We start from the raw sequence: 22462 nt of genomic DNA on the forward strand, positions 1-22462 counted from the left end.
CAGGATGATTGTGCACATTCGGAAACGAAAGTTTCCTTTTGTTTCGCGGATGGCACAGTTTGCTTTCACCAGCCGGCGAGGCCTTTGTGCCCCTTTCTTCCAGACGACTGCAGTCTAAAACAGGCTGATGAGCAAAACCCAAACTCACCTTGACCTGCCGTGTCTCTGCTGCCTTACACACACACACACACACACACACACACACACACACAACCCCTTAGGTTGGCTGTGCAGGGCGGATCTTTTGCCAGAGGTTCATTTGCAACCTCCGAGGCTGCTCCTTCCACCTGATGTCAGCTGGCCGGCTGCTTTTTTTTCCACTCTAGGCAAGGAAAATCCATCGGTGGCTGTCAAAGAAAAGACAGGCTGAGTTGCACAGCGCAGAGTTTACACGCACTGGACCTTCCGCACGCAAAAAGGGTTCCTCTGGATTGCCTTCTCCTCACTGACTCACGCAGCCATGCTCTCCGGGTGACTTAAAGCCCTCCTTCCAGCCGCTTCCGAGATTCGCCACCTCCCACCCCCCAGGTTCACCTTGGCAAGGGTGAAGATGTCTCCGAATCCTTGGATGGGCACCTTCCTCCTGTCTACCTCTTTGCTGGGTCTGCTCTTGGCTCCAGGTAAGACTTTCAAAAGGCTTTGCACCTCTCCTTTATGGTGCCTTGATTTCTTCTTTGCTTCTTATTAGCAGAAGGGGCCGTGCAAATGTGGTGCAAGGAAATTATTCTGCTTTCCCTCTCTCTCTGATGCTTGCTTCAAGGAGTTTTGCTTGTAAGCAAAAGGCTGCTTCCTCCTGGAATTTTGCAAGCCTTCGATCAAGCGGCTGCCCCCCTGCCCCCCCTCCCAGGCCAGCTGCAGATTCTAAGGTTTCGCATTTGACCTCCCACCTGGGAGAGAATTCTACCTGCTCCTCCTCAGGACCCGTGCGTTTGTCTTTGCGATTCGTTTCATACTTGGGAAAAGAGTTGTTTTCACGGCAGGGAGGTTTGTCCTAACAGCTCCATAGAAACTTGGCCCCGGAGAGTTTGCGTCCTGGAATTGCCATCAGCTAAATTGCAATTCAATCGCCCTCTTGCGAGGAAATGCAGGCCAGGCTGCGCTTTGGAAATGCAGCTGGTTAGGGACTGGAAACGTGTGTGTCTTGATCTGTAAGCGAACCTTGCAAGATGTCAATAGACGCGCCTGCCAGGGAAATGGGACACCCGTCATTAAACTTTCAAACCGAGGAAAGGACGGATCTTGCAACATCCCCTGCCTGTTTAGGAGCTTAAAAAACGGAGGAAGAGACAGGTGCCGACAGGGGAGAGCCGGTGGGGTCCAAGTAATGTAGGTGGCTCCATCTGGCGAAGAGAGAGAAGGTCTGGGTTCAAATCCTACACTTTGCATGGACTAGCTAAGGAGCCCTGGGCAAATTTAGCTGCAATTTCTGTATTGCAGGGAGTTGGACTAGATGACCCCTGGGTCCCCTCCAACGCTACCTTTCAATGATTCTAAAGCAGTCTCCCAGCCTCGGTTTCCCTGCTTGTAAAATGGATAGAGGCGTAACCGTCCTTTAGTCATGCTGGATGAAAACTGTCCTTTTAAAAGTGGCATGATGGGCACTTCAGGCTAGCTCCACTGTGTTGGAAGGAGGCAGAGCATGCCTTCTGTGGGTGAGAGGCAGCGGGGTGTAGTGGTTAGAGTGTTGGACTAGGCCCTGGGTTCAAATCCCCACACTGGGCCACAAACCTCTCTGGGTATGACCTTGGGCCAGTCCCTCTCCCTCTCAGCCTAGTCTACCTCTCAGGGTCACGGTTGGGGTTAAACGAGGACAGGGAGAACCATGTTCACCACCTTGAGTTCCTGAGAAGGAAGAGGTGGAATATAAATGCAAATATTAATATTAATATTAATATTAATAATAATAATAATAATAATAATAATAATAATAATAATTATGCTGACTGGGGCTACTTCAGGCTGCCCTCGGCTGACCTCTCACTCGAGAAGTCTTGGCTGCAGCACAGGAAGGAAGAGATCCTCTCTGCACATGTTCTGGAACAAACGCCGTGTTCACAGGGCTTCCATGTGGGGAGTCTGTCTTTGCACCCATATGCAATGCCTTAACCCTGCAAGGCACCGAGGAGGGGCGCTTGCAACTGCTCAGAAGACCCCCCCGGACAAATGGCCCTTTTGGAGCCGCTCCTCTGTGGGATTCTGCCACAGGACAGGGCTGCGAATGTGACCCCCATGCTTGGTGAGCGGAAGACATCCAGAGCAGGTGGCCTGCCGAGTCTTGCCGCACTGCGCCTGAGTGTGCGGAGGGGGGGGATGGCCCCATTGGCCCTGGACAAGACCCCAGGGATCCCAAATGCCCCCTCCCTCCCTCCAACAGCAAGCCTGTGTCTGACTCTGCAGATCTGCCCCGTGGAAGATGGAGCCAGTTTGTTTTCTGATGGACTCAAATGGCAAAGAAAGGAGATCCCGGCTAAACACCAGGAAGAACTTTCTGGTGACAAGAGCTGTTCCACAGTGGAATGGACTCCCTTGGAAGGTGGCAGGGTCTCCTTCCTTGGGGGTTTTTAAGCAGAGGATGGGGGGGCATCTGTCACATGAAAGTTGTACATGGGGAGAGGACCATTTTTCTCCCTTTCTCGTAGCGTAGAACTCGTGGGTGTCCAATGAAGCTCAACGTGGGAAGATTCAGGACCGATAAAAAACAAGTCCTTCTTCCGGCAGCACAGAGTTAATCTATGGAACTCCCTCATGTTGCAGGAATTTATGTATAGGTTGGGGGGGGGGGAGAGGGTTGCCCCTCCAGCAGATATCCTGCACATGCAGCCCACTACCAAAACCAGCACAATCACTTTTGTGACTTTTGTGATTTGCCCCCACAAAACACTTCATCACAGTTTCTTCCTATCTATTCAAAGGGCCTTTGCTGCACGATACCAAATGTAAGAATTCACTGATCAATGGATCTCTGTACTGGCTCACTGGGAAAACTTCAGAAATGCATCTAGACATGTGAGCTCAGCTACTCAGCAGCCCCTCTGCCTGAGGGATGATTCCTGGCATCCTGATACCTGAGTGCCGGACAGGTAGCCATTCCGGAAATAACAAACCCAGATATAGACAAAAGGGTGTGATTAATTTGGCTGGGAAACAGGGAAATGAAAATATCGCTTTTGTTACACTCCATGGGTGTTTGATGGAGGGCAAGGGGAACCATGGGGCAGGGTCCAGGATGCTCAGATTACTGGCACTAGACCTCGCCTTTCATGATGTAAGCATGATGTATTAGTGATGTAGTTTGGGGGGGTGTAACATGGGGATTAAAGGAACCCCTGACCATTAGTTCCAGTCGCGAACGACTCTGGGGTTGCGGCGCTCATCTCGCTTTATTGGCCGAGGGAGCCGGTGTACAGCTTCTGGGTCATGTGGCCAGCATGACTAAGCCGCTTCTGGCAAACCAGAGCACCTCACGGAAACGGCGTTTACCTTCCTGCCAGAGCAGTACCTGTTTATCTACTTGCACTTTGACATGCTTTCAAACTGCTAGGTGGGCAGGAGCAGGGACGGGGGGAGCTCACCCCGTCGCGGGGATTCAAACTGCCGACCTTCTGATCAGCAAGCCCTAGGCTCTGTGGTTTAGACCACAGTGTCACCCGCATCCCTAACATGGGGATTAGCAGCTAATAAAAGTTTGGGTTCTCTTGGCTTCGATCTTGTTCCACCTGGTGTCAGGTGGGAGTCCTGTCGCGACAGTCCTCAATAAAGACCAAGCCTACTGGCTGCTGTTTTGCTCTGGTATTCCTGCCTGGTGCCCTTGTTTTTTTTGTCCAAGGGAGCCCTCAGATTTCTCTGATAACACTCCCACAGGAGGCAGCGATTGCCATCAACGGAGAGGCAACTTTTGGCACCCCCGCCCCCAAAGCCACAGACCAAAAATCAGGAATTTGCTGTGCTGTGAAATATGCTTCCAGCAGGGATGTAGCAGGGCACTGTCCCTTTCAAGTTCATCAGTTTTGTTGAGTGAAATAAATGAAATAGCTCAGTTGGGATAGCTAAGCTGGTAGAGCAGCTGAATTCTTAAATTCAGGGTTGGGGGTTTGAGCCCCATGTTGGGCATGTTGGAGGGGTTGGACTAAATGATCCTTGTGCAAACTTAACATACAGAATAAGAGAACAAGGAAAATGTACGTTTAAAGAAGAATGTAAAATGTTCACTGAATATATGGGTGGAAATTGTGTTCATTTAAAAACGCTGGTAGCACTAAGATAAATTCAACAGTATAAATAAGTTTTGATGGATGTAACAATGGATTACTGAACGGTTTAGTTCATGTAAAATATGCAGGGATGTGGGGTATGCAAAATGAACCACCAAAAGAGAAGATGGGAAGTCATTGATTTAAGGTTGTTTAAATGAATATTTTGAAATGTAAATTAGACAATTTAATAAAAATTATATATTAGGACTAGATGACCCTTGTTGTCCCTTCCAACTCTACGATTCTGTGAAATAGTTTTAACTGGATTTCCAATAAATGTGCAACTAAATTGCTGTTGCTTTGAAGTTTATTGTGTTCCTATCTTCCTTAGTGGGCTGTGCAAACTGTCATTCTGCTTTCCATAGGGTAAAGAAGGGGGCACAGGCATTTATGGAACCGAGCTTTTGGTGGCCTTTAAATATTTTGTAAACAGCTGACATGGACCTTTCCTTTGTTCTCTCCCCCCCTTCTCCCTGCCCCACAACCTTGCTTCCTTTCCCCCCAGGCTGCTCAGGGGCTCAGGGCAAGTTTGCCTACAAGCTGCTCAATGACCTGTTTGCCAACTACTCCAACGCGCTGCGTCCGGCGGAAGATACCGACCGAGCTCTCAATGTCACGCTGCAGGTCACCCTGTCCCAGATCATTGACATGGTGAGTCCTTTGGTGCTTGGAGGGCAGGTGCAAGAGGCTTCAAATGCAGCCGCATGTCAGAGCGCTCTTGTCAGAAGAGGCTGAACGGCTATGGATAGATCCACTGTGTCTTGCGCCCCATTGCAAGGGATTTTGGTCTTGGTTGGCTAGGTCAGGGCCCTGTTTTGCTGAACTGCTTTGAGGTCTCTTTCCCCAGCTGGAAGACTTTCATTTGCTATTTGCTTAAAGGCTAAAGGGACCCCTCACCATTAGGTCCAGTCGTGGATGACTCTGGGGTTGCAGCGCTCATCTCGCTTTCTGATCATCTAATAAGTCTTTATTCAATCTCCATCTAAATGAAATATTACTTTCTTTTTGCATTTCAGGGAGGTAAGCAAAAGGCTGGGACACGGGTGGCGCTGTGGGTTAAACCACAGAGGCTAGGACTTGCTGATCAGAAGGTCGGCGGTTCGAATCCCCGCAACAGGGTGAGCTCCCGTTGCTTGGTCCCTTCTCCTGCCAACCTAGCAGTTCAAAAGCACCTCAAAGTGCAAGTAGATAAATAGGTACCACTCTGGTGGGAAGGTAAACGGCGTTTCCATGCGCTGCTCTGGTTCGCCAGAAGCAGCTTAGTCCTGCAGGCCGCATGACCTGGAAGCTGTATGCCGGCTCCCTCGGCCAATAAAGCGAGATGAGCGCCGCAACCCCAGAGTCGGTGGACTTCAGGAGACAGAAGAGCAATATCCAGCCACTTTTGATTGATGGGGTCTGTGTGGAGAGGGTAACAACGTTCAGATTTTTGGGCATTGAATTACAAGAGGATCTGTCCTGGAGTGTCAACACAAGGGGGCTTGTGAAGAAGGCGCAGCAGAGACTGTACTTTTTGAGAATTCTAAGGAAAAACCATCTTCCGCAGAAACTGCTGCTTGCCTTCTATCACTGTGCCATTGAGAGCGTGCTCACTTATGGCTTATGTGTGTGGTACGGAAGCTGTACTACCCAGGACAGGATGGGGTTGTGCAGAGTTGTTAAGGCAGCAGAGAGCATTGTTGGCTGCCCACTCTCCACCTTAGAGCAGATTTATGCCACAAGGTGCCATAGGAAGGCACTGGACATAGTAAAAGATCCATCGCATCCTGGTCACTGTCTCTTCGAGCTCCTGCCGTCGGGACGGAGATACAGGACGATGAAGACAAGAACGAGCCGTCTTAAGAACAGCTTCTTCTCCAGAGCGATCTCAGCCCTGAATGGGAAGCCTGGACTTTGAAAGTCATCTAATCTTCCTTGCTGTACTATACTGTATTGTTTTAATTAGTGTTTTTATGGAGCAGTCGAGTAATTTCGTTGTCCCTGAGAGGGGGCAATGACAATAAAGATATTATTATTATTATTATTATTATTATTATTATTATTATTATTATTATTATAACTGGAGCTAATGGTCAGGGGTCCCTTTACCTGTCAGGGAACTGCCATCGGAGCTAGAGGAGGAGGCAAGGCTCCCGAGCGATGCTGGAGAGGGGCCCAGCAGGGGGAGAGGCAGCCCATCTGCTGGGGAAGGCAATCAGCGTAACACCAGGGGTGAAGGGGGGCTGATGGGGGAATCGGCGAAGGGGCTCCAGGACTCCTCACCGGAGACCAGCGGGGAGAGCACTGATCCTCCGCTGCCCACGCCCACCCTGCGCAGAAGACTTTCGCGCAGGGAGAGTAGGAGGAGACTTGGTGTCAAAGAACTTCTGTGTTGGAAGAAGTTCAAGAAACGCCCACTGACGGATTCTGCTAGTGACTGAGCAGCCACGAAGCGAATGGCTGTCCAGACAAGAAAGGTTTAACCAGGCAACCAAGCCCAGAGTGGCAGTAACTTACGCACGAGCAACCCCTATAACCATTACATTACCTTTACTTTTAACATACAATGAGCATAACATACAACAATACAAACAACCAGATAAAAGACTTCCTTTATCCTGTATCTGGCCTCCTTATTTACTTCCTATAAATGTTTCCTTTATGAATAATTATTAAGATTTTTCTTAATTATAACTTAAATATCCACAAAGTCTTCTGAAGACATTAATCAAAACAAGTCCAGGTATGTATTTTAGGGGACTGTTTTGTGAAGTATTCTCTGCATTTCCCCCAGGCTTTTTGAAACTCTTGTCTAGTGTGATCTCTCATTGCTTCTATTAATCTAGCCAGTTCAATATACCGTACTCTAACAGTTTGTCTTGCCATTCCTTTTCTGTTGGCACAGTTTCTTTTTTCCAGTTTTTAGCAATTAGGATTAGAAACCACTTTCTAACAGACTGGGAAATGGCATTTCGTCTCTTCCTTCCTCCCCTCTAAAGAAAAAAGGAGGTATTGCAAAGGTTGTGTGTGTGTGTGTCAACCTTTTGGTTGGAATTTCCCCCGATTCCCTATCCGATGCCCCACTCTGAAAGAAAAGCAGCGCATAAGGTGTGCTCCTTGCACCCTGTATCTGAGGTTGTTTTCCCTCTTGCCTCGCAGGATGAGAGGAATCAAATCTTGACGGCTTACCTGTGGATCCGGCAGGTGTGGGTGGACGCCTACCTGAGCTGGGAGAAGGAGGCTTACGATGGCATTGACACCATACGGATCCCAAGCAGCTACGTCTGGAGGCCGGACATCGTTCTGTATAACAAGTAGGTTTCACAGAAGGCCCCCTGTGGCGCCACAGCCCTTCCCTTTAAAAGATGTTCTGCGAAGGTGTTTTTTGTTGAACTAAGTGGAAGACTATGAGTCACGGGAGCAGGGAGAGAAAGTGTCTGGATTCAGCAGTGTTTAAAGTTTGTTTTTGGTTGTTAGTCTGCTAATGTTCTTCATATTAGTTAGTAGATTATGAGTCCTGTGACGCTCCGCGAATTTTATAAAATGGCTTCTTGTGGTTGTGCTGTTTAATCCATTTTATAAGTTGTTTTGCTAGTGATTTATAGAAGGCGGTTGTTTTATTGTTGATTTGTTCATTACCGTATTTTTCACTCGATAACACGCACCTGACCATAACACGCACATAGTTTTTAGAGGAGGAAAACAAGAAAAAAAAAATCTGAACGAAACAGTGGATGTATCATTTTTGTGCTTCATGCTGTGGCCACAGACATGTGTTTTGATGGTGAGTTTGGGGTTGTTGTTGTTTAGTCGTTTAGTCGTGTCCGACTCTTCGTGACCCCATGGACCAGAGCACGCCAGGCACCTCTGTCCTCCACTACCTCCCGCAGTTTGGTCAGACTCATGCTGGTAACCTCGAAAACACTATCCAACCATCTCGTCCTCTGTCGCCCCCTTCTCCTTGTGCCCTCCATCTTTCCCAGCATCAGTGTCTTCTCCAGGGAGTCTTCTCTTCTTATGAGGTGGCCAAAGTACTGGAGCCTCAGCTTCATGATCTGTCCTTCCAGTGAGCACTCAGGGCTGATTTCCTTAAGAATGGATGCGTTTGATCTTCTTGCAGTCCATGGGACTCTCAAGAGTCTCCTCCAGCACCAAAATTCAAAAGCATCAATTCTTCGGCGATCAGCCTTCTTTATGGTCCAGCTCTCACTTCCATACATCACTACTGGGAAAACCATGGCTTTAACTATACGGATCTTTATTGGCAAGGTGACGTCTCTACTTCTCAAGATGCTGTCTAGGCCTGTCATTGCCCTTCTCCCAAGAAGCAGGCGTCTTTTAATTTTGTGGCTGCTGTCACCATCTGCAGTGATCATGGAGCCCAAGAAAGTAAAATCTCTCACTGCCTCCATTTCTTCCCCTTCTATTTGCCAGGAGGTGATGGGACCAGTGGCCATGATCTTCGTTTTTTTGATGTTGAGCTTCAGACCATATTTTGCACTCTCCTCTTTCACCCTCATTAAAAGGTTCTTTAATTCCTCCTCACTTTCTGCCATCAAGGTTGTGTCATCTGCATATCTGAGGTTGTTGATATTTCTTCCGGCAATCTTAATTCCAGTTTGGGATTCATCCAGCCCAGCCTTTCGCATGATGTATTCTGCGTATAAATTAAATAAGCAGGGAGACAAAATACAGCCTTGTCGTACTCCTTTCCCAATTTTGAACCAATCAGTTGTTCCATATCCAGTTCTAACTGTAGCTTCTTGTCCCACATAGAGATTTCTCAGGAGACAGATGAGGTGATCAGGCACTCCCATTTCTTTAAGAACTTGCCATAGTTTGCTGTGGTTGACACAGTCAAAGGCTTTTGCATAGTCAATGAAGCAGAAGTAGATGTCTTTCTGGAACTCTCTAGCTTTCTCCATAATCCAGCGCATGTTTGCAATTTGGTCTCTGGTTCCTCTGCCTCTTCTAAATCCAGCTTGCACTTCTGGGAGTTCTTGGTCCACATACTGCTTGAGCCTTCCTTGTAGAATTTTAAGCATAACCTTGCTAGCATGTGAAATGAGTGCAATTGTGCGGTAGTTGGAGCATTCTTTGGCACTGCCCTTCTTTGGGATTGGGATGTAGACTGATCTTCTCCAATCTTCTGGCCACTGCTGAGTTTTCCAAATTTGCTGGCATATTGAGTGTAGCACCTTAACAGCATCATCTTTTAAAATTTTAAATAGTTCAGCTGGAATACCATCACTTCCACTGGCCTTGTTATTTGCAGTGCTTTCTAAGGCCCATTTGACTTCACTCTCCAGGATGTCTGGCTCAGCCTCTGGGTAGCCCAATGCAAAAATCCTGAGAATCCATGTGGATCTGTGCTTTGTAACCACGTTTATTTGAACGTCTCAAAAGTCAAACATTTCCGTTTTTGAACACCGAAAACCCAGAAGTAATTGCTTCGGTTTTCAGAAGTCCAACGTCTTCCGGAATGGATTACGTTCGAAAACCGAGGTACCACTGTAAATGAAATGAAATGGATGTTCTCCTGAAAACAGAGAGCTGCTTTCCTGACTTGGCGCTGATGCTTCATCGGAAACTGCAATTATTTCAGAATGCGGCAGCTAGACTGGTGACTGGGAGCAGCCGCCGAGACCCCATAACACCGGTCCTGAAAGACCTTTATTGGCTCCCAGTACGTTTCCGAGCACAATTCAAAGTGTTGGTGCTGACCTTGAAAGCCCTAAATGGCCTCGGCCCAGTATACCTGAAGGAGCGTCTCCATCCCATCATCTAGCCCAGACACTGAGGTCCGGCTCCGAGGGCCTTCTGGCGGTTCCCTCCCTGCAAAAATTGAGGTTACAGGGAGCCAGGCAGAGAGCCTTCTCGGTAGTGGCGCCCGCCCTGTGGAACGCCCTCCCATCAGATGTCAAGGCAATAAACAACTAACTGACTTTTAGAAGACATCTGAAGGCAGCCCTGTCTAGGGAAGTTTTTAATGTTTAATGCTACCAGGCCTACCTCACAGGGGTGTTGTGGGGATTAGATGGGGGGCAGTAGAACCATGTAAGTCACTTCAAGCTTCAGGGAGAAAAAACCGCAATATAAATGCAATAAGCAAGCAATTCTTCGGTGCTCACATTAGGGGAACTGTGTGCCAGACATGTAAACAGGTAATCTTTGCAGGACAGGATTTCCCTCCTGCTTAACCATGTGGGGGTGGGTGGGTGGGGGGGACAAAATCTGGGCCTTGCAATGAGAAAACTTGGAGGCGCCATGTTGCATTATTTGTGGGGAGGGAAGAGAAGTGGTAGAAATTTGGATCAGGAGAGCTGGAATGTGGGGAATTACTGTGTTTTTCTGTCTATAAGACGCCCCCATGTATAAGACACCCCCTATTTTGTGTTTTTAATACAGTGGTACCTCGGGTTACATACGCTTCAGGTTACATATGCTTCAGGTTACATACTCTGCTAACCCAGAAATAGTGCTTCAGGTTAAGAACTTTGCTTCAGGATGAGAACAGAAATCACGCTCCAGCGGCGTGGCGGCAGCAGGAGGCCCCATTAGCTAAAGTGGTGCTTCAGGTTAAGAACAGTTTCAGGTTAAGAACAGACCTCCGGAACGAATTAAGTACTTAACCCGAGGTACCACTGGATTCTGTTGGGAGCCTCCCAGAGTGGCTGGGGAAACCCAGCCAGATGGGTGGGGTATAAATAATAACAATAATAATTATTCCTCTCCTTCCCCCTCCTCCAGCGCCGATGACCAGTTCACGGGCTCGATGGAGACCAACGTGGTGATCCACTCGGACGGCCAGATCATGTGGGACTCTCCGGCCATCACCAAGAGCTCCTGCAAGGTGGATGTCTCCTACTTCCCCTTTGACGGCCAGCAGTGCCGGCTGACCTTTGGCTCCTGGACCTACAACGGCAACCAGATCGACATCTTGAACAAACAGGAGACGGGGGACCTGACGGACTTCGTGGAGAACGTGGAGTGGGAGGTGCTGGGGATGCCGGCCAAGCGCAGCGTGGTCACCTACGGGTGCTGCTCAGAGCCCTACCCGGACGTCACCTACACGCTCCTCCTCAAGAGGAGGGCTTCCTTCTACATCTTCAACCTGCTTCTCCCCTGCATCATGATCTCTTTCCTGGCCCCGCTGGGCTTCTACCTCCCGGCCGACTCCGGGGAGAAGGTGTCCCTGGGGGTGACCGTCCTCCTGGCACTGACCGTCTTCCAGCTGCTGGTGGCCGAGAGCATGCCCCCCTCGGAGAACGTGCCCCTCATCGGTGAGTAGTCCCTGGGGGAGAAGGTGAGGATTGTGGCGTCTCTGGGCCCCGCCCAGAAACAAGGAAACTGAAAAAAGGGATATTGCGTGTTTGGGGTTGACATCTGCAGGATCTGATTTCTTTCCGCAGGGCCTGTAAGATGGAGCTGTTCTGCCTGGCCTTTGGCTTGGAATCAACTTGATTCCCTCCCCCTCTTTCCCTTTCTCCTTCTGTGATGGAGCTCTTATTTGGGGACTTCCCTGGCTTTTTTCTGGCCCACATAGGACCAGTCTGGATAATTGGCCTTGGTGAAGATTTGACGTTTTCATCCCCAAAAAAGTTTTTGATTTGAGTTTCTACTGAAATGAGGCTGCATTCTTATGTTGTATTTTAATTTTGTTTTTAAGTTGTAGTTTAATCAATTGTTTTTATACCTGGTGTTAGCCACCCTGAGCCTGGTCTTGGCTAGGGAGGGCAGCTTTTTTTTTAATTTTAATAATTTTTAAAAATTTAATAAATTTACAGTGGTACCTTGGGTTACATACACTTCAGATTACATACGCTTCAGGTTACAGACTCCGCTAACCCAGAAATAGTACCTTGGGTTAAGAACTTTGCTTCAGGATGAGAACAGAAATCGTGCTCCGGCTGTGCGGCGGCTGCAGGAGGCCCCATTAGCTAAAGTGGTGCTTCAGGTTAAGAACAGTTTCAGGTTAAGAACAGACCTCCGGAACGAATTAAGCACTTAACCCGAGGTACCACTGTAATAGTTTTTTTAAATTTTAATATTTTTTAAAATAAATAAATAAATAAATAAATAATAATAATAATAATAATAATAATTATAATTATATTTGATGTTTTATTGTGTTTTTATTGTGTGCTTTTATTGTGGGAGGTGCCCAGAGTGGCTGGGGAAACCCAGCTGGATGGGGGGGTAATAAATAATAAAATATAACAACAATAATAATAATACATATTAATAATACCTGCGAAGGTCTCATGTTGCCTTCCCCAGCCTGGTGCTCCCTCAATTTCAGGCTCCTGGCGAGGTCTGATGGGAGTTGCAGCCCAGCACCCCGGATTGGTGTGATGGCCGCTCTCAGGTGCTAAAGGAGCGTCTCCTCTTGTCCGTCCGTCCCCCGCTCCCCAACCCCTCCACCTGCAGGCAAATACTACATCGCCACCATGACCATGATCACGGCCTCGACCGCCTTGACCATCTTCATCATGAACATCCACCACTGCGGCCCTGGCGCCAAACCCGTCCCCAGGTGGGCCAAGAAGCTCATCCTGCAGTACATGGCTCGCATCTTCTTCGTCTACGAAGTGGGGGAGAGCTGCAAGAGCCCCCGGCCGGAGCCGGAGCCCGCCCCCAAAGCCCGCGTGGCCAACGGTGGGGCCCCCACGCGGGGGGTGGGCATGGGGCGATCCCCCGGTGAGGAAGCCCTGCCCCGCCGGTCTCCTTCGCAGGGGCCCAGCAGCCCCTCAGAGCAGCCCGGCTGGGGCGAGGGCAGCCAGTACGTGGACCTGGAGGGCGGGGAGGGCAAGTCTGCGGATCAGGCCCCCTGCGCCAAGAGCCGCTGCCTCTGCCACCACCACAGCATCCTCAGGAACGTGGAGTACATTGCCAACTGCTTCCGGGACCAGAAGGCGGCTTCCAGGCGGACCGGGGAGTGGAAGAAGATCGCCAAGGTGATGGACCGCTTCTTCATGTGGGTCTTCTTCGCCATGGTATTCATCATGAGCGTCCTCATCATGGGCAAAGCCATCTGAGATGCCCCAGAGGAGCAGGAAGCATGCCAGCAAAGCCTCCTTCCTGCTCCTCAGCCGGGTGCTGCGATATCATCATCATCATCATTTTTTGGAAGGAGAACTTGCCCTGCAAAATGTGGGTCACTCAGGGCTGGCGAATGGTGCTGGCAGAAGGTCCAATCCACTAGCAGGACTGGGGCATTTCTGATGGTTACCCAGGGAAGTGTGAGCTGGACAGGTGAGCCCCAAGACCCCTTGGGATGCCATAGGTGGTGCTGGGGTGCAGCTCTTGGACCGTGGGGTGTGGGCAACAGCATGTCCAGGGGCCCTGGGGGTCCTTCCAACTCTACAATTCTGTGTCGAGCCAGAAATTGGATACTACGGACATGGCGGCTGCTTCTGCATCCACCACCACACCCATCTAGCAGATGAGCGATTTAGTCTTTGGCTGCTGCACACACACAGCTGCCCCACAATCCTAGGAGCAGAGGAACAGCTGCCAAGTCGGGACATGGGTTCATTCATCTCAGTATTGTCTACACTGACGGACAGCAGCTCGCCAGGGTTTCAGGCAAGGGATTCTTTTCCAGCCCTCTCTGGAAGACACCTTTGGGGAATGAATGTGGGACCTTCTACATGCAAGACCTCCTGGTCTACGGCTCTGTCCACACTGCAGCTTAATGTGGATTGTGAACCCCTCATGCTTCCTTTAATTCCTCCTTGGATGCAAGCAGCAGTCTCTTCCGTCTACTGATATTGCACACTTTCTCCCAAGGTTCCTTATTGCTTTGAAAATCCAAACAGGAGAGCGCCATCAATGGCATTGGTGCAATTTGTGATTATGCAAACACTTGCACCATCGGTAGTTGGTCTAGATGACCCTTTGCCCCTTCCAGCCCTATAATTCTGTTGTTGTTGTTGTTGTTTAGTCATTTAGTCGTGTCTGCCTCTTCGTTACCCCCTGGACCAGAGCATGCCAGGCACTTCTGTCTTCCACTGCCTCCCCCAGTTTGATTAAACTCATGTCCGTAGCTTTGAGAACACTGTCCAACCATCTCGTCCTCTGTTGTCCCCTTCTCCTTGTGCCCTCCATCTTTCCCAGCATCAGGGTCTTTTCCAGGGAGTCTTCTCTTCTCATGAGGTGGCCAAAGTCTTGGAGCCTCAGCTTCAGGATCTGTCCTTCCAGTGAGCACTCAGGGCTGATTTCCTTCAGAATGGAGAGGTTTGTTCTTCTTGCAGTCCATGGGACTCTCAAGAGTCTCCTCCACCACCAGAATTCAAAAGCACCTATAATTCTAGGATGATGCAAGTGCAGCGTTTTAGTGCCTAGGGCAGCACTGAGTTTGGCCTTCTGCAAATCCCATTTAACAGCCCTGCTCCCACTCCAAAACCAACCAGCCAACCAACCCAACAAGCCCTAACGTGTTTCTAGCCCTCTTGGAGACCAGCTTGATGAAGCTGGGCTGACACAGGACACAAAGGCTTCTGTGTTTGTGGAACAGAAGCGGAATGCCCTGAGGTCGAGGGTCAGCTGTCCTGCCTCCTGCATGGCTTTGGGCCCTTCCTCAGTGGCCAGCAGAACAGAACAAAACATGCACAGCTATATCCAAAACCATACTGGTTGTAACAACAACTACTTATTATTTATACCCTGCCCATCTGGCTGGGTTTCCCCAGAGAGAGCCAGTGTGGTGTAGTGGTTAAGAGCGGTAGTCTCGTAATCTGGGGAACCGGGTTCGTGTCTCCGCTCCTCCACATGCAGCTGCTGGGTGACCTTGGGCCTGTCACAATTCTCTGAAGTCTCTCAGCCCCACTCACCTCACAGAGTGTTTGTTGTGGGGGAGGAAGGGAAAGGAGAATGTGAGCCGCTTTGAGACTCCTTCAGGTAGTGATAAAGCGGGATATCAAACCCAAACTCCTCCTCCTCCTCCTCTTCTTCTTCCTCTTCTTCTTCTTCTTCTTCTTCCCCAGCCACTCTGGGCGGCTCCCAACATAATATTAAATACACAATAAAACATCAAACATAGAAAACTTCCCTAAGCAGGGCTTCCCTCAGATGTCTTCTAAAAGCCAGATAGTTGTTTATTTCCTTGACATCTGATGGGAGGGCATTCCACCGGGTGGGCGCCACCACCAAGAAGGCCCTCTGCCTGTTGTCAAGTGATTTACCTAAGTCATTCTGATCAGAGATTTTGGCTTCAGAATCTGGCTTCCCCCCCCCCCACCTTAGTGCAGAATCTACAAGGAGTTCTTTACCTCTTTAGCAATACTGAGTTGAGCGTGGATCTTTGCTTAAGCACAACAGGGAGAAATTGGCAGGTGTAAAGAAGCCCCAAAGCTTTCAGAAGGTCAAAATGGTTGAGTCCCAAGGGACAAAAAACCTTGGCATTGAAAGTGGCATAATTGTTATTGTTGTTGTTGTTTAGTCGTGTCCGACTCTTTGTGACCCCCTGGACCAGAGCACGCCAGGCACTCCTGTCTTCCACTGCCTCCCCCAGTTTGGTGGTAGCTTCAAGAACACTGTCCCACCATCTCGTCCTCTGTTGTCCCCTTCTCCTTGTGCCCTCCATCTTTCCCAACATCAGGGGCTTTTCCAGGGAGTCTTCTCTTCTCATGAGGTGGCCAAAGTCTTGGAGCCTCAGCTTCACGATCTGTCCTTCCCGTGAGCACTCAGGGCTGATTTCCTTCAGAATGGAGAGGTTTGATCTTCTTGCAGTCCATGGGACTCTCAAGAATCTCCTCCAGCACCAGAATTCAAAAGCATCCATTCTTCGGTGATCAGCCTTCTTTATAGTCCAGCTCTCACTTCCATACATCACTACTGGGAAAACCAGAGCTCTGACTACATGGGCCTTTGTTGGCAAGGTGATGTCTCTGCTTTTGAAGAGTGCTTTAAATGTCTGCATGTTTCCCAGGGGGACTTTCTCCTCTGTCCTTCTTGTCACATTTCATTGCTTGCCCAAATCCTGAAATGCCAATTATCACTCTCGCTTTGGTTACGCTTGCTTGCTTCGACCTTGTGCAACCCGCCGACAAGATCTTAATTTGGGGATAAACTTGCTCGCTTGCAGGCTTGAGAGCACCCCACCTTCAAGCCAAATGTTTGGGTGTGTTTCCGTGACTTTTTTCTTGTGTTACATTTTCGACCTCTCCATTCCTCCCCAAACCTCCAAGGCAATCTCAGTCTAAACGAGGTCGGGCGCCGGAATCCCTGAGCTTGAACAGGCCTCTGGCGGGCCAAGGAAGCTCACAGCTGACCCCACTGGTGCCTGGGAGGAGAAGCCGATCCCATGCACGTTCCTCCAATGGTGCAAAAAATGGACGATGCGCCTTTGCAATGGGAAAGGACACTTTCCTGTGGATTCTGAGCTTTGGTTCAAATGAGCTGGGCAAGGGGTAAAATGAATTAGTTGGGAAGCCCATGGATTTTAGTAAAGGTCAAAGCCATCAGGTGAGTCAGCCGGGGGGCAGCTCTGGGAGGGGGGCCACGCACCCTTTTGCTTCGTCGATCCACTGATCCTGAAACGGGATGAGGGTGTTCTCAGCTTCCTTCCCCCTTAGACACCTTCGTGCTCCACCTGCAGATTCTCAACAGGGAACTCAAAACAGATGTGGAAATGATAATAAAGTCCTCAAAAAGCCAACCGTTTCTCTGCGTCTGTAAGGTTCTCTGTGGGGTTGTCTTGTCTTTTTGCCCATCTTCTGCCCCAGTGGCTTTCTTTTTCTTTTACTAAATTTTATTTAACATAATTATTACAAAATACAAGCAAAATACATACATACATATATTTTTCAGATAGGCACACATGTATAAAAAAGAACAAAAAAGAAAAAAGAAAAAGAAAAAATAAGAAGAAAAATTGGAAGAATTTCTTCCAAATTTATTCTACAAATATCTCAGTGATAAAATTTCACTGATTGACTTCCATCGCTGACGCTGCACTTCCTATATACATTTTAAGCGAATTTGTATCTGTTATTCCGTATTTTCCCCATACAATCTCATACAAATATTCTAATCAATAAGTTTTCTAAATCTTTCATAAATCTATTCTAAACACAGCCAATACCTTACACTTACCGGTAATCCTTGTCTTCAGAAATATAAATATAAATGCCCCAGTGACTTTCAAAGGGGTCCCGGGGGGGCTGGACTGCATGACCTTTGTGATCCCTTCCAACTCTGTAGTTCTGTGATTTAGCTCTGCTCCACTGGGGCCTGGCTAGCTACAAACGAACGGAGCAGAACCACGGGGCTGGATCAGCAATCCACACCGAGAGGCAGCGTGGTGCAGTGGTTAGAGATCAGGGTTCGAATCCCCAACTCAGCCACGAAGCTCATTGGCTGAGCCTGGGGGCCAGTCACTGGCTCTCAGCCAGACCTACCTCACAGGGGTGTTGTGGCGATTAGATGGGGGTGGGTGGGTGCGGTAGAACCATGTAAGTCACTTCAAGCTTCTGGGAGAAAAAGCTGGGATATAAATGCGATAAGCAAGCAATTCTTTGGCGCTCACATTAGGGGAACTGTGTGCCAGACATGTAAACAAGGAATCTTTGCAGGACAGGATTTTCCTCCTGCTTAACCATGTGGGGTGGGGTCGCTGGGGGACAAAATCTGGGCCTCGTAATGGGAAAACTTGGAGGCCCCATGTTGTATGTTTGTGGGGTGGGGGGAAAGAAGTGGGAGAAATTTGGAGCAGGAGAGCGGGAATGTGGGGAATTACTGTGTTTTTCCGTCTATAAGATGCCCCCATGTATAAGATGCCCCCTATTTTGGGGGACTCCAATTTAAGAAAATGGGGGGAGATGGCCCCTATGTATAAGACGCCCCCAAATTTTGGACATTATTTTTTAGGGGAAAAAAACCTAGTTTTATACACGGAAAAATACGACATTCTGTCTCTCCATCCCAATTACAGTGGTACCTTGGTTCTCAAATGCCTTGGTACTCAAACAACTTGGAACCCAAACCCTGCAAAGTAAGTGTTCCTGTTTGCGAACTTTTTTCAGAAGCTGAACGTGCTCCGTTTTGAGTGTTACACTTTGGATTTGAGTGCCACACTTTCGTTTTGAGTGTTCCGCTGAGGTCTGTCTGTTTTTGCTATTTATTTTTTGTTTTTGTGACTCTTTTTGTTTTTGTGACTGTGTGGAACCCAGTTCAGCTACTGATTGATTGATTTTGTGACTGCAGTACATTGTTGATTGCTTTCCTTTTATGGATCCATGCTCTCGTTAGATAGTAAAATTCATGTTAAAGTGCTGTTTTAGGGGTTGTTTTTAAAAGTCTGGAACAGATTAATCCATTTTGCATGACTTTCTATGGGAAAGTGCACCTTGGTTTTGGAACGCTTTGGTTTTGGAACAGACTTCCAGAACAGATTAAGTTTGAGAACCAAGGTCCCACTGTAGTTGAAGGGTGATAACCTCCAGCTGGGGTTTATGAGAAGTTGGGGGGCAGTATTTCTGGTGGGGGACACATCGTTCTCCTTCTCTGGTAGTTTGTCTGCCTTTGTTCCCCATCTTCCTACACTCTGATCTCACCTGTGGCTCCTGCGAAACGGCTTCCACTGGCTGGCTAAACCAGACGAAGGTAGCTAATGGGACTCAAACTTCCTCTTAATGCTGTCGATGGAGCAGGCAAGACCAAGAGTGAGTCCCACAGTCAAGAAGGTGGTTTCTGGACGTACTGTAGAGGGGAGTGAGGGGCAGACAAGACTGGGATAAGCTGGGAAGGGAGTCCATAGGAGAAGGAAAATCCTGATCCTGAACCTTGCAGGACATCTGTAGGAATGATTGCTGGGTTGTGGAGCACACTCCCTCCCGCGGGCAGCCTCAGCTGTCTGCACGCGTGACCTTGGGGTGTGGAGCACACTCCCCCTCACAGACAAAGCCACAGCTGTCTGAACATCTTGCCCTCTGTCTAACCTTTTGCGGTGTTGGTAGTCTACCCTGCCCTGTCTGTGACCTTTGTCTCTGTTTTTTTTTAAATGATATTTATTAAGAGTTTCAAAAGTACAAAAAATAGAAGAAAAAAGAAAGAGAAAAAAAGAAAAAATACATAAAATACATAAAAATCAATACAACAACACAACAACAACAACAACAAAAGAAAAATACAACTCCCATATTACATATCTTCATCTTTCATTTGCTTATTTCCTTGACCTCCTCACACCTCCCTTTTTGTATTCTAGCTTAATTAGTTGTTTCAGCAAATTCTTTCCATCTTTCTCACTTTTTATTAGATAATTTATCTCAACAGTCTAACCTATTAATTAACTCAATAAATCCTTTCCATCTTTCACCATATTCTGTGGTTCCATTTGCCTTAATTTGTTTAACCTTATCTTACCATAAAATACCTTAAAACTTAAAACTTAATACTTATTTATACATAACTCCTTATATCATTTCTACTAAAGCCAAATAGTTTCATTCCAACATTTTCCCTAATATACATTAATTTTACACTAATTCCCAAAATAAAGATTTTCCTTTATAGACTCTTCCGATTTTCATCCAACGTCCCTTCTTCCTGGTCTCGGGTTATGTCAGTCCTTACTATCCATTCCATCTAGTCCATCAACCTGGTAATCTGATATCCGAGGCTCTTAAATCACTTCCATGCCCCTTCTGCAGATCTTTTTCTTCTTGTTTATACTTGCACTTTTCCTTGTCTTTTGTTGGTCTCTTTCTTAGTTTCTTTCCTTTCTCCTTGAGGAGTAGGTCTCCAGGGAATTTCCACCCATACTTATCTCCATCTCCCCACATCAGACCAACCCATTCCCCACAGTCCCACTCCCCACAATCATCAAAATAATCCAAAAGATCTTTGAAATATGCTGTTAAAGATCTTGTGACCTTTGTCTCTGAGACCTTTGTCTCCTTCATCATACATTGTGCAAGGGGAAAATGATGTGGTGGAAACAGGTGCCAAAATAACCACCCCACCATCTCAGGATTGGAAGATGTGTAAAGGTCACAGTCCAAAATGTATCTGACTGGTTTTGCATATTGTGCCAATAAAAGAAGCCTCTACAGAGCTAGCTGGCAGCTTGCTTGCAGCTTGCCTGTGCACAGCTCAGCTGCATTACCAACTCCTGCCTCATGTCCTTCACTTCACATCTTTGGAAGAAGATAAGGCTAAGGATTAAAACCCAAGGGAAAACCCATACCCGCTGCCTTGAGGGATATCTACAGGAGAAGAAAAGGCTAAAGAGTAAACCTTACACAAATCTGGACTGCAGTCCCCTAAGATTGTTGGATTCTTGTACACCTCCTTCCAGCAACTCCTGCAGCCCAGCTGGTGCCAAACGTCTTGCTCTGCTTTCCTTTGGACCACATCAGTGAGGCTGAGAGGGGGATCTTGTCACCTGAGCAGCCCAGGGCACACTGCTCAGGTCACTTCAGTGCTGCTAACGCAGCAAAAACACTGTGGGAGACAGGCACAACAGGCACCATAACTGTTATAAGAAAAAACAGCTCCTTTCCCCTTATGGGGTATCCAAGAGCCCGTATAGAGTCCTTATGTAGGTTCTCCATCGGTAGGAGAAAATAACATAGACCAACCAGAGAATATTGAGAAGCAAAGCAGCTAGTAAGCCTCTTCTTTATTAACTGTTGCAACAGGGTGCTCACACACACCCCCACACGCAGGAGGGAGGAAGGACCCAGAACAAAGGTGTGCAAGCCCTTATATAGACTTTTGAAATTGCTACCCTGTAGCTCAAGACCACCCCCCCAATACATCATACATACATCACAGAAGGGGCGGTCTATAGCAGAAATCCTGTCTGGCAGGAAACCTGTTAATGCGTTTACCTGGACAGCCTAGCCATTCTTTTGTGATGATAAATACTTAATTCCTACAGGCTTCTCCCTATTCATACCCAAATGTGCCCTTAAGGCAGGATTTATGAGCACAGAGACAATGGGGTCCCCCCCCTTTCCATCCAAATTGCAGGGGACTATCTGAGGTCACTGAAAGAGTCAAAATGACTTTAGGATAAGCTTACCAGATTTTTTTCCAATTAATCCGGGGACACTTTTCAACTTCAATGGATTTTGTACGGGGAATGATTTGTAAATCCGGGGACTGTCCCCGGGAAATGGGGACATCTGGTAACCTTATTTTAGGACTGTTTTCCTGTACTGTTTCAGACATCCAGTTACAGATAGGTAGCCGTGTTGGTCTGCCATAGTCAAAACAGTGTATCTGAAGAAGTGTGCATGCACACAAAAGCTCATACCAAGAACTAACTTAGTTGGTCTTTAAGGTGCTACTGGAAGGAAAAAAATTTTTTGTTTCAGACATGTGTTTTATATATTTATGTATGTGTTTGCCTGGTACATTTATGAACATATGATTTACATATATGAGACCTTAGAATTCCTATAACAATAACCTTCCAACAATCTGACTTCCTCCTACAAAGGTGAACTCCGCCATTCTCTCCCAAGACAGAGAGATGCCAACAAGAAAAGACGTCACCGGTCCTTACAGGAGAAGCCCTCTAATTCTTTTCACTGTGCCTGCAATGGAGAGGACCTCACAGCTGATGGGGTAGGGAGAGATGCTTATCTTAGTATGCAGGCGGTCCCTGAGTCCTGTTTGCAGTTTTCCCACTGGGGCATCTGGTTGGCCACTGTGAGAACAGGATGCTGGACTGCCTCCTCCAGACGACTCTTCTTCGGCTCCCTGGGGCTTCCAAAATATTTCCAGATCTTTGAGAGACTGAAAACGGGAAACTCAGCCATGGGGTATGCATGCAATGCAAGCTTTTTTCTGTCTGTCGGACCACTCAGGGGAGCGAAAGATCTGAAAAGACCTTCAGGCAGAATCTGACTCATATTCCTTGCCTTGTTTCTGCTAAGTGCTGTGACTGACAGGAAGCATTGAAGAATCCTGAAATGTCAGCATCCACCTCCTTAACACACACCTCCCTCCTGAAGGCCTTTCTGTGCAGATATTTGTGAGCATGGGTTGTTTTCCTTATGGAAAATGCAGTGTCATCTTCCAGAATAATGTTTCTGTAGCTGGACCATAAAGAAGGCTGATCGCCGAAGAATGGATGCTTTTGAATTATGGTGCTGGAGGAGACTCTTGAGAGTCCCATGGACTGCAAGAAGATCAAACCTCTCCATTCTTAAGGAAATCAGCCCTGAGTGCTCACTGGAAGGACAGATCGTGAAGCTGAGGCTCCAATACTTTGT

General features: G+C 47.8%; 1 protein-coding gene across 1 annotated transcript; it reads left to right on the plus strand.

Annotated features, from left to right (window-relative positions):
• The first annotated feature begins 358 nt into the window (after positions 1–358).
• CHRNA10 (cholinergic receptor nicotinic alpha 10 subunit) lies at positions 359–14014 on the plus strand. The gene is made up of 5 exons (XM_053385045.1): positions 359–620; positions 4759–4904; positions 7392–7546; positions 10983–11515; positions 12663–14014. The coding sequence occupies exons 1-5, from the start codon at positions 551–553 to the stop codon at positions 13268–13270; spliced, it is 1512 nt and encodes a 503-aa protein (XP_053241020.1). The 5' UTR covers positions 359–550; the 3' UTR covers positions 13271–14014.
• The last annotated feature ends 8448 nt before the right edge of the window (positions 14015–22462 follow it).

The sequence above is a fragment of the Podarcis raffonei genome, chromosome 4 (genome assembly GCF_027172205.1).
Source record: "Podarcis raffonei isolate rPodRaf1 chromosome 4, rPodRaf1.pri, whole genome shotgun sequence".
NCBI classification, from domain to species: domain Eukaryota; kingdom Metazoa; phylum Chordata; class Lepidosauria; order Squamata; family Lacertidae; genus Podarcis; species Podarcis raffonei.

Coding starts and splice junctions, on each gene's coding strand:
- CHRNA10 (XM_053385045.1), top strand. CDS start 551: ATGTCTCCGAATCCTTGGATGGGCACCTTCCTCCTGTCTACCTCTTTG. Junction 621..4,758: donor GGGTCTGCTCTTGGCTCCAG/GTAAGACTTTCA, acceptor CTTTCCCCCCAG/GCTGCTCAGGGGCTCAGGGC. Junction 11,516..12,662: donor GGAGAACGTGCCCCTCATCG/GTGAGTAGTCCC, acceptor CTCCACCTGCAG/GCAAATACTACATCGCCACC.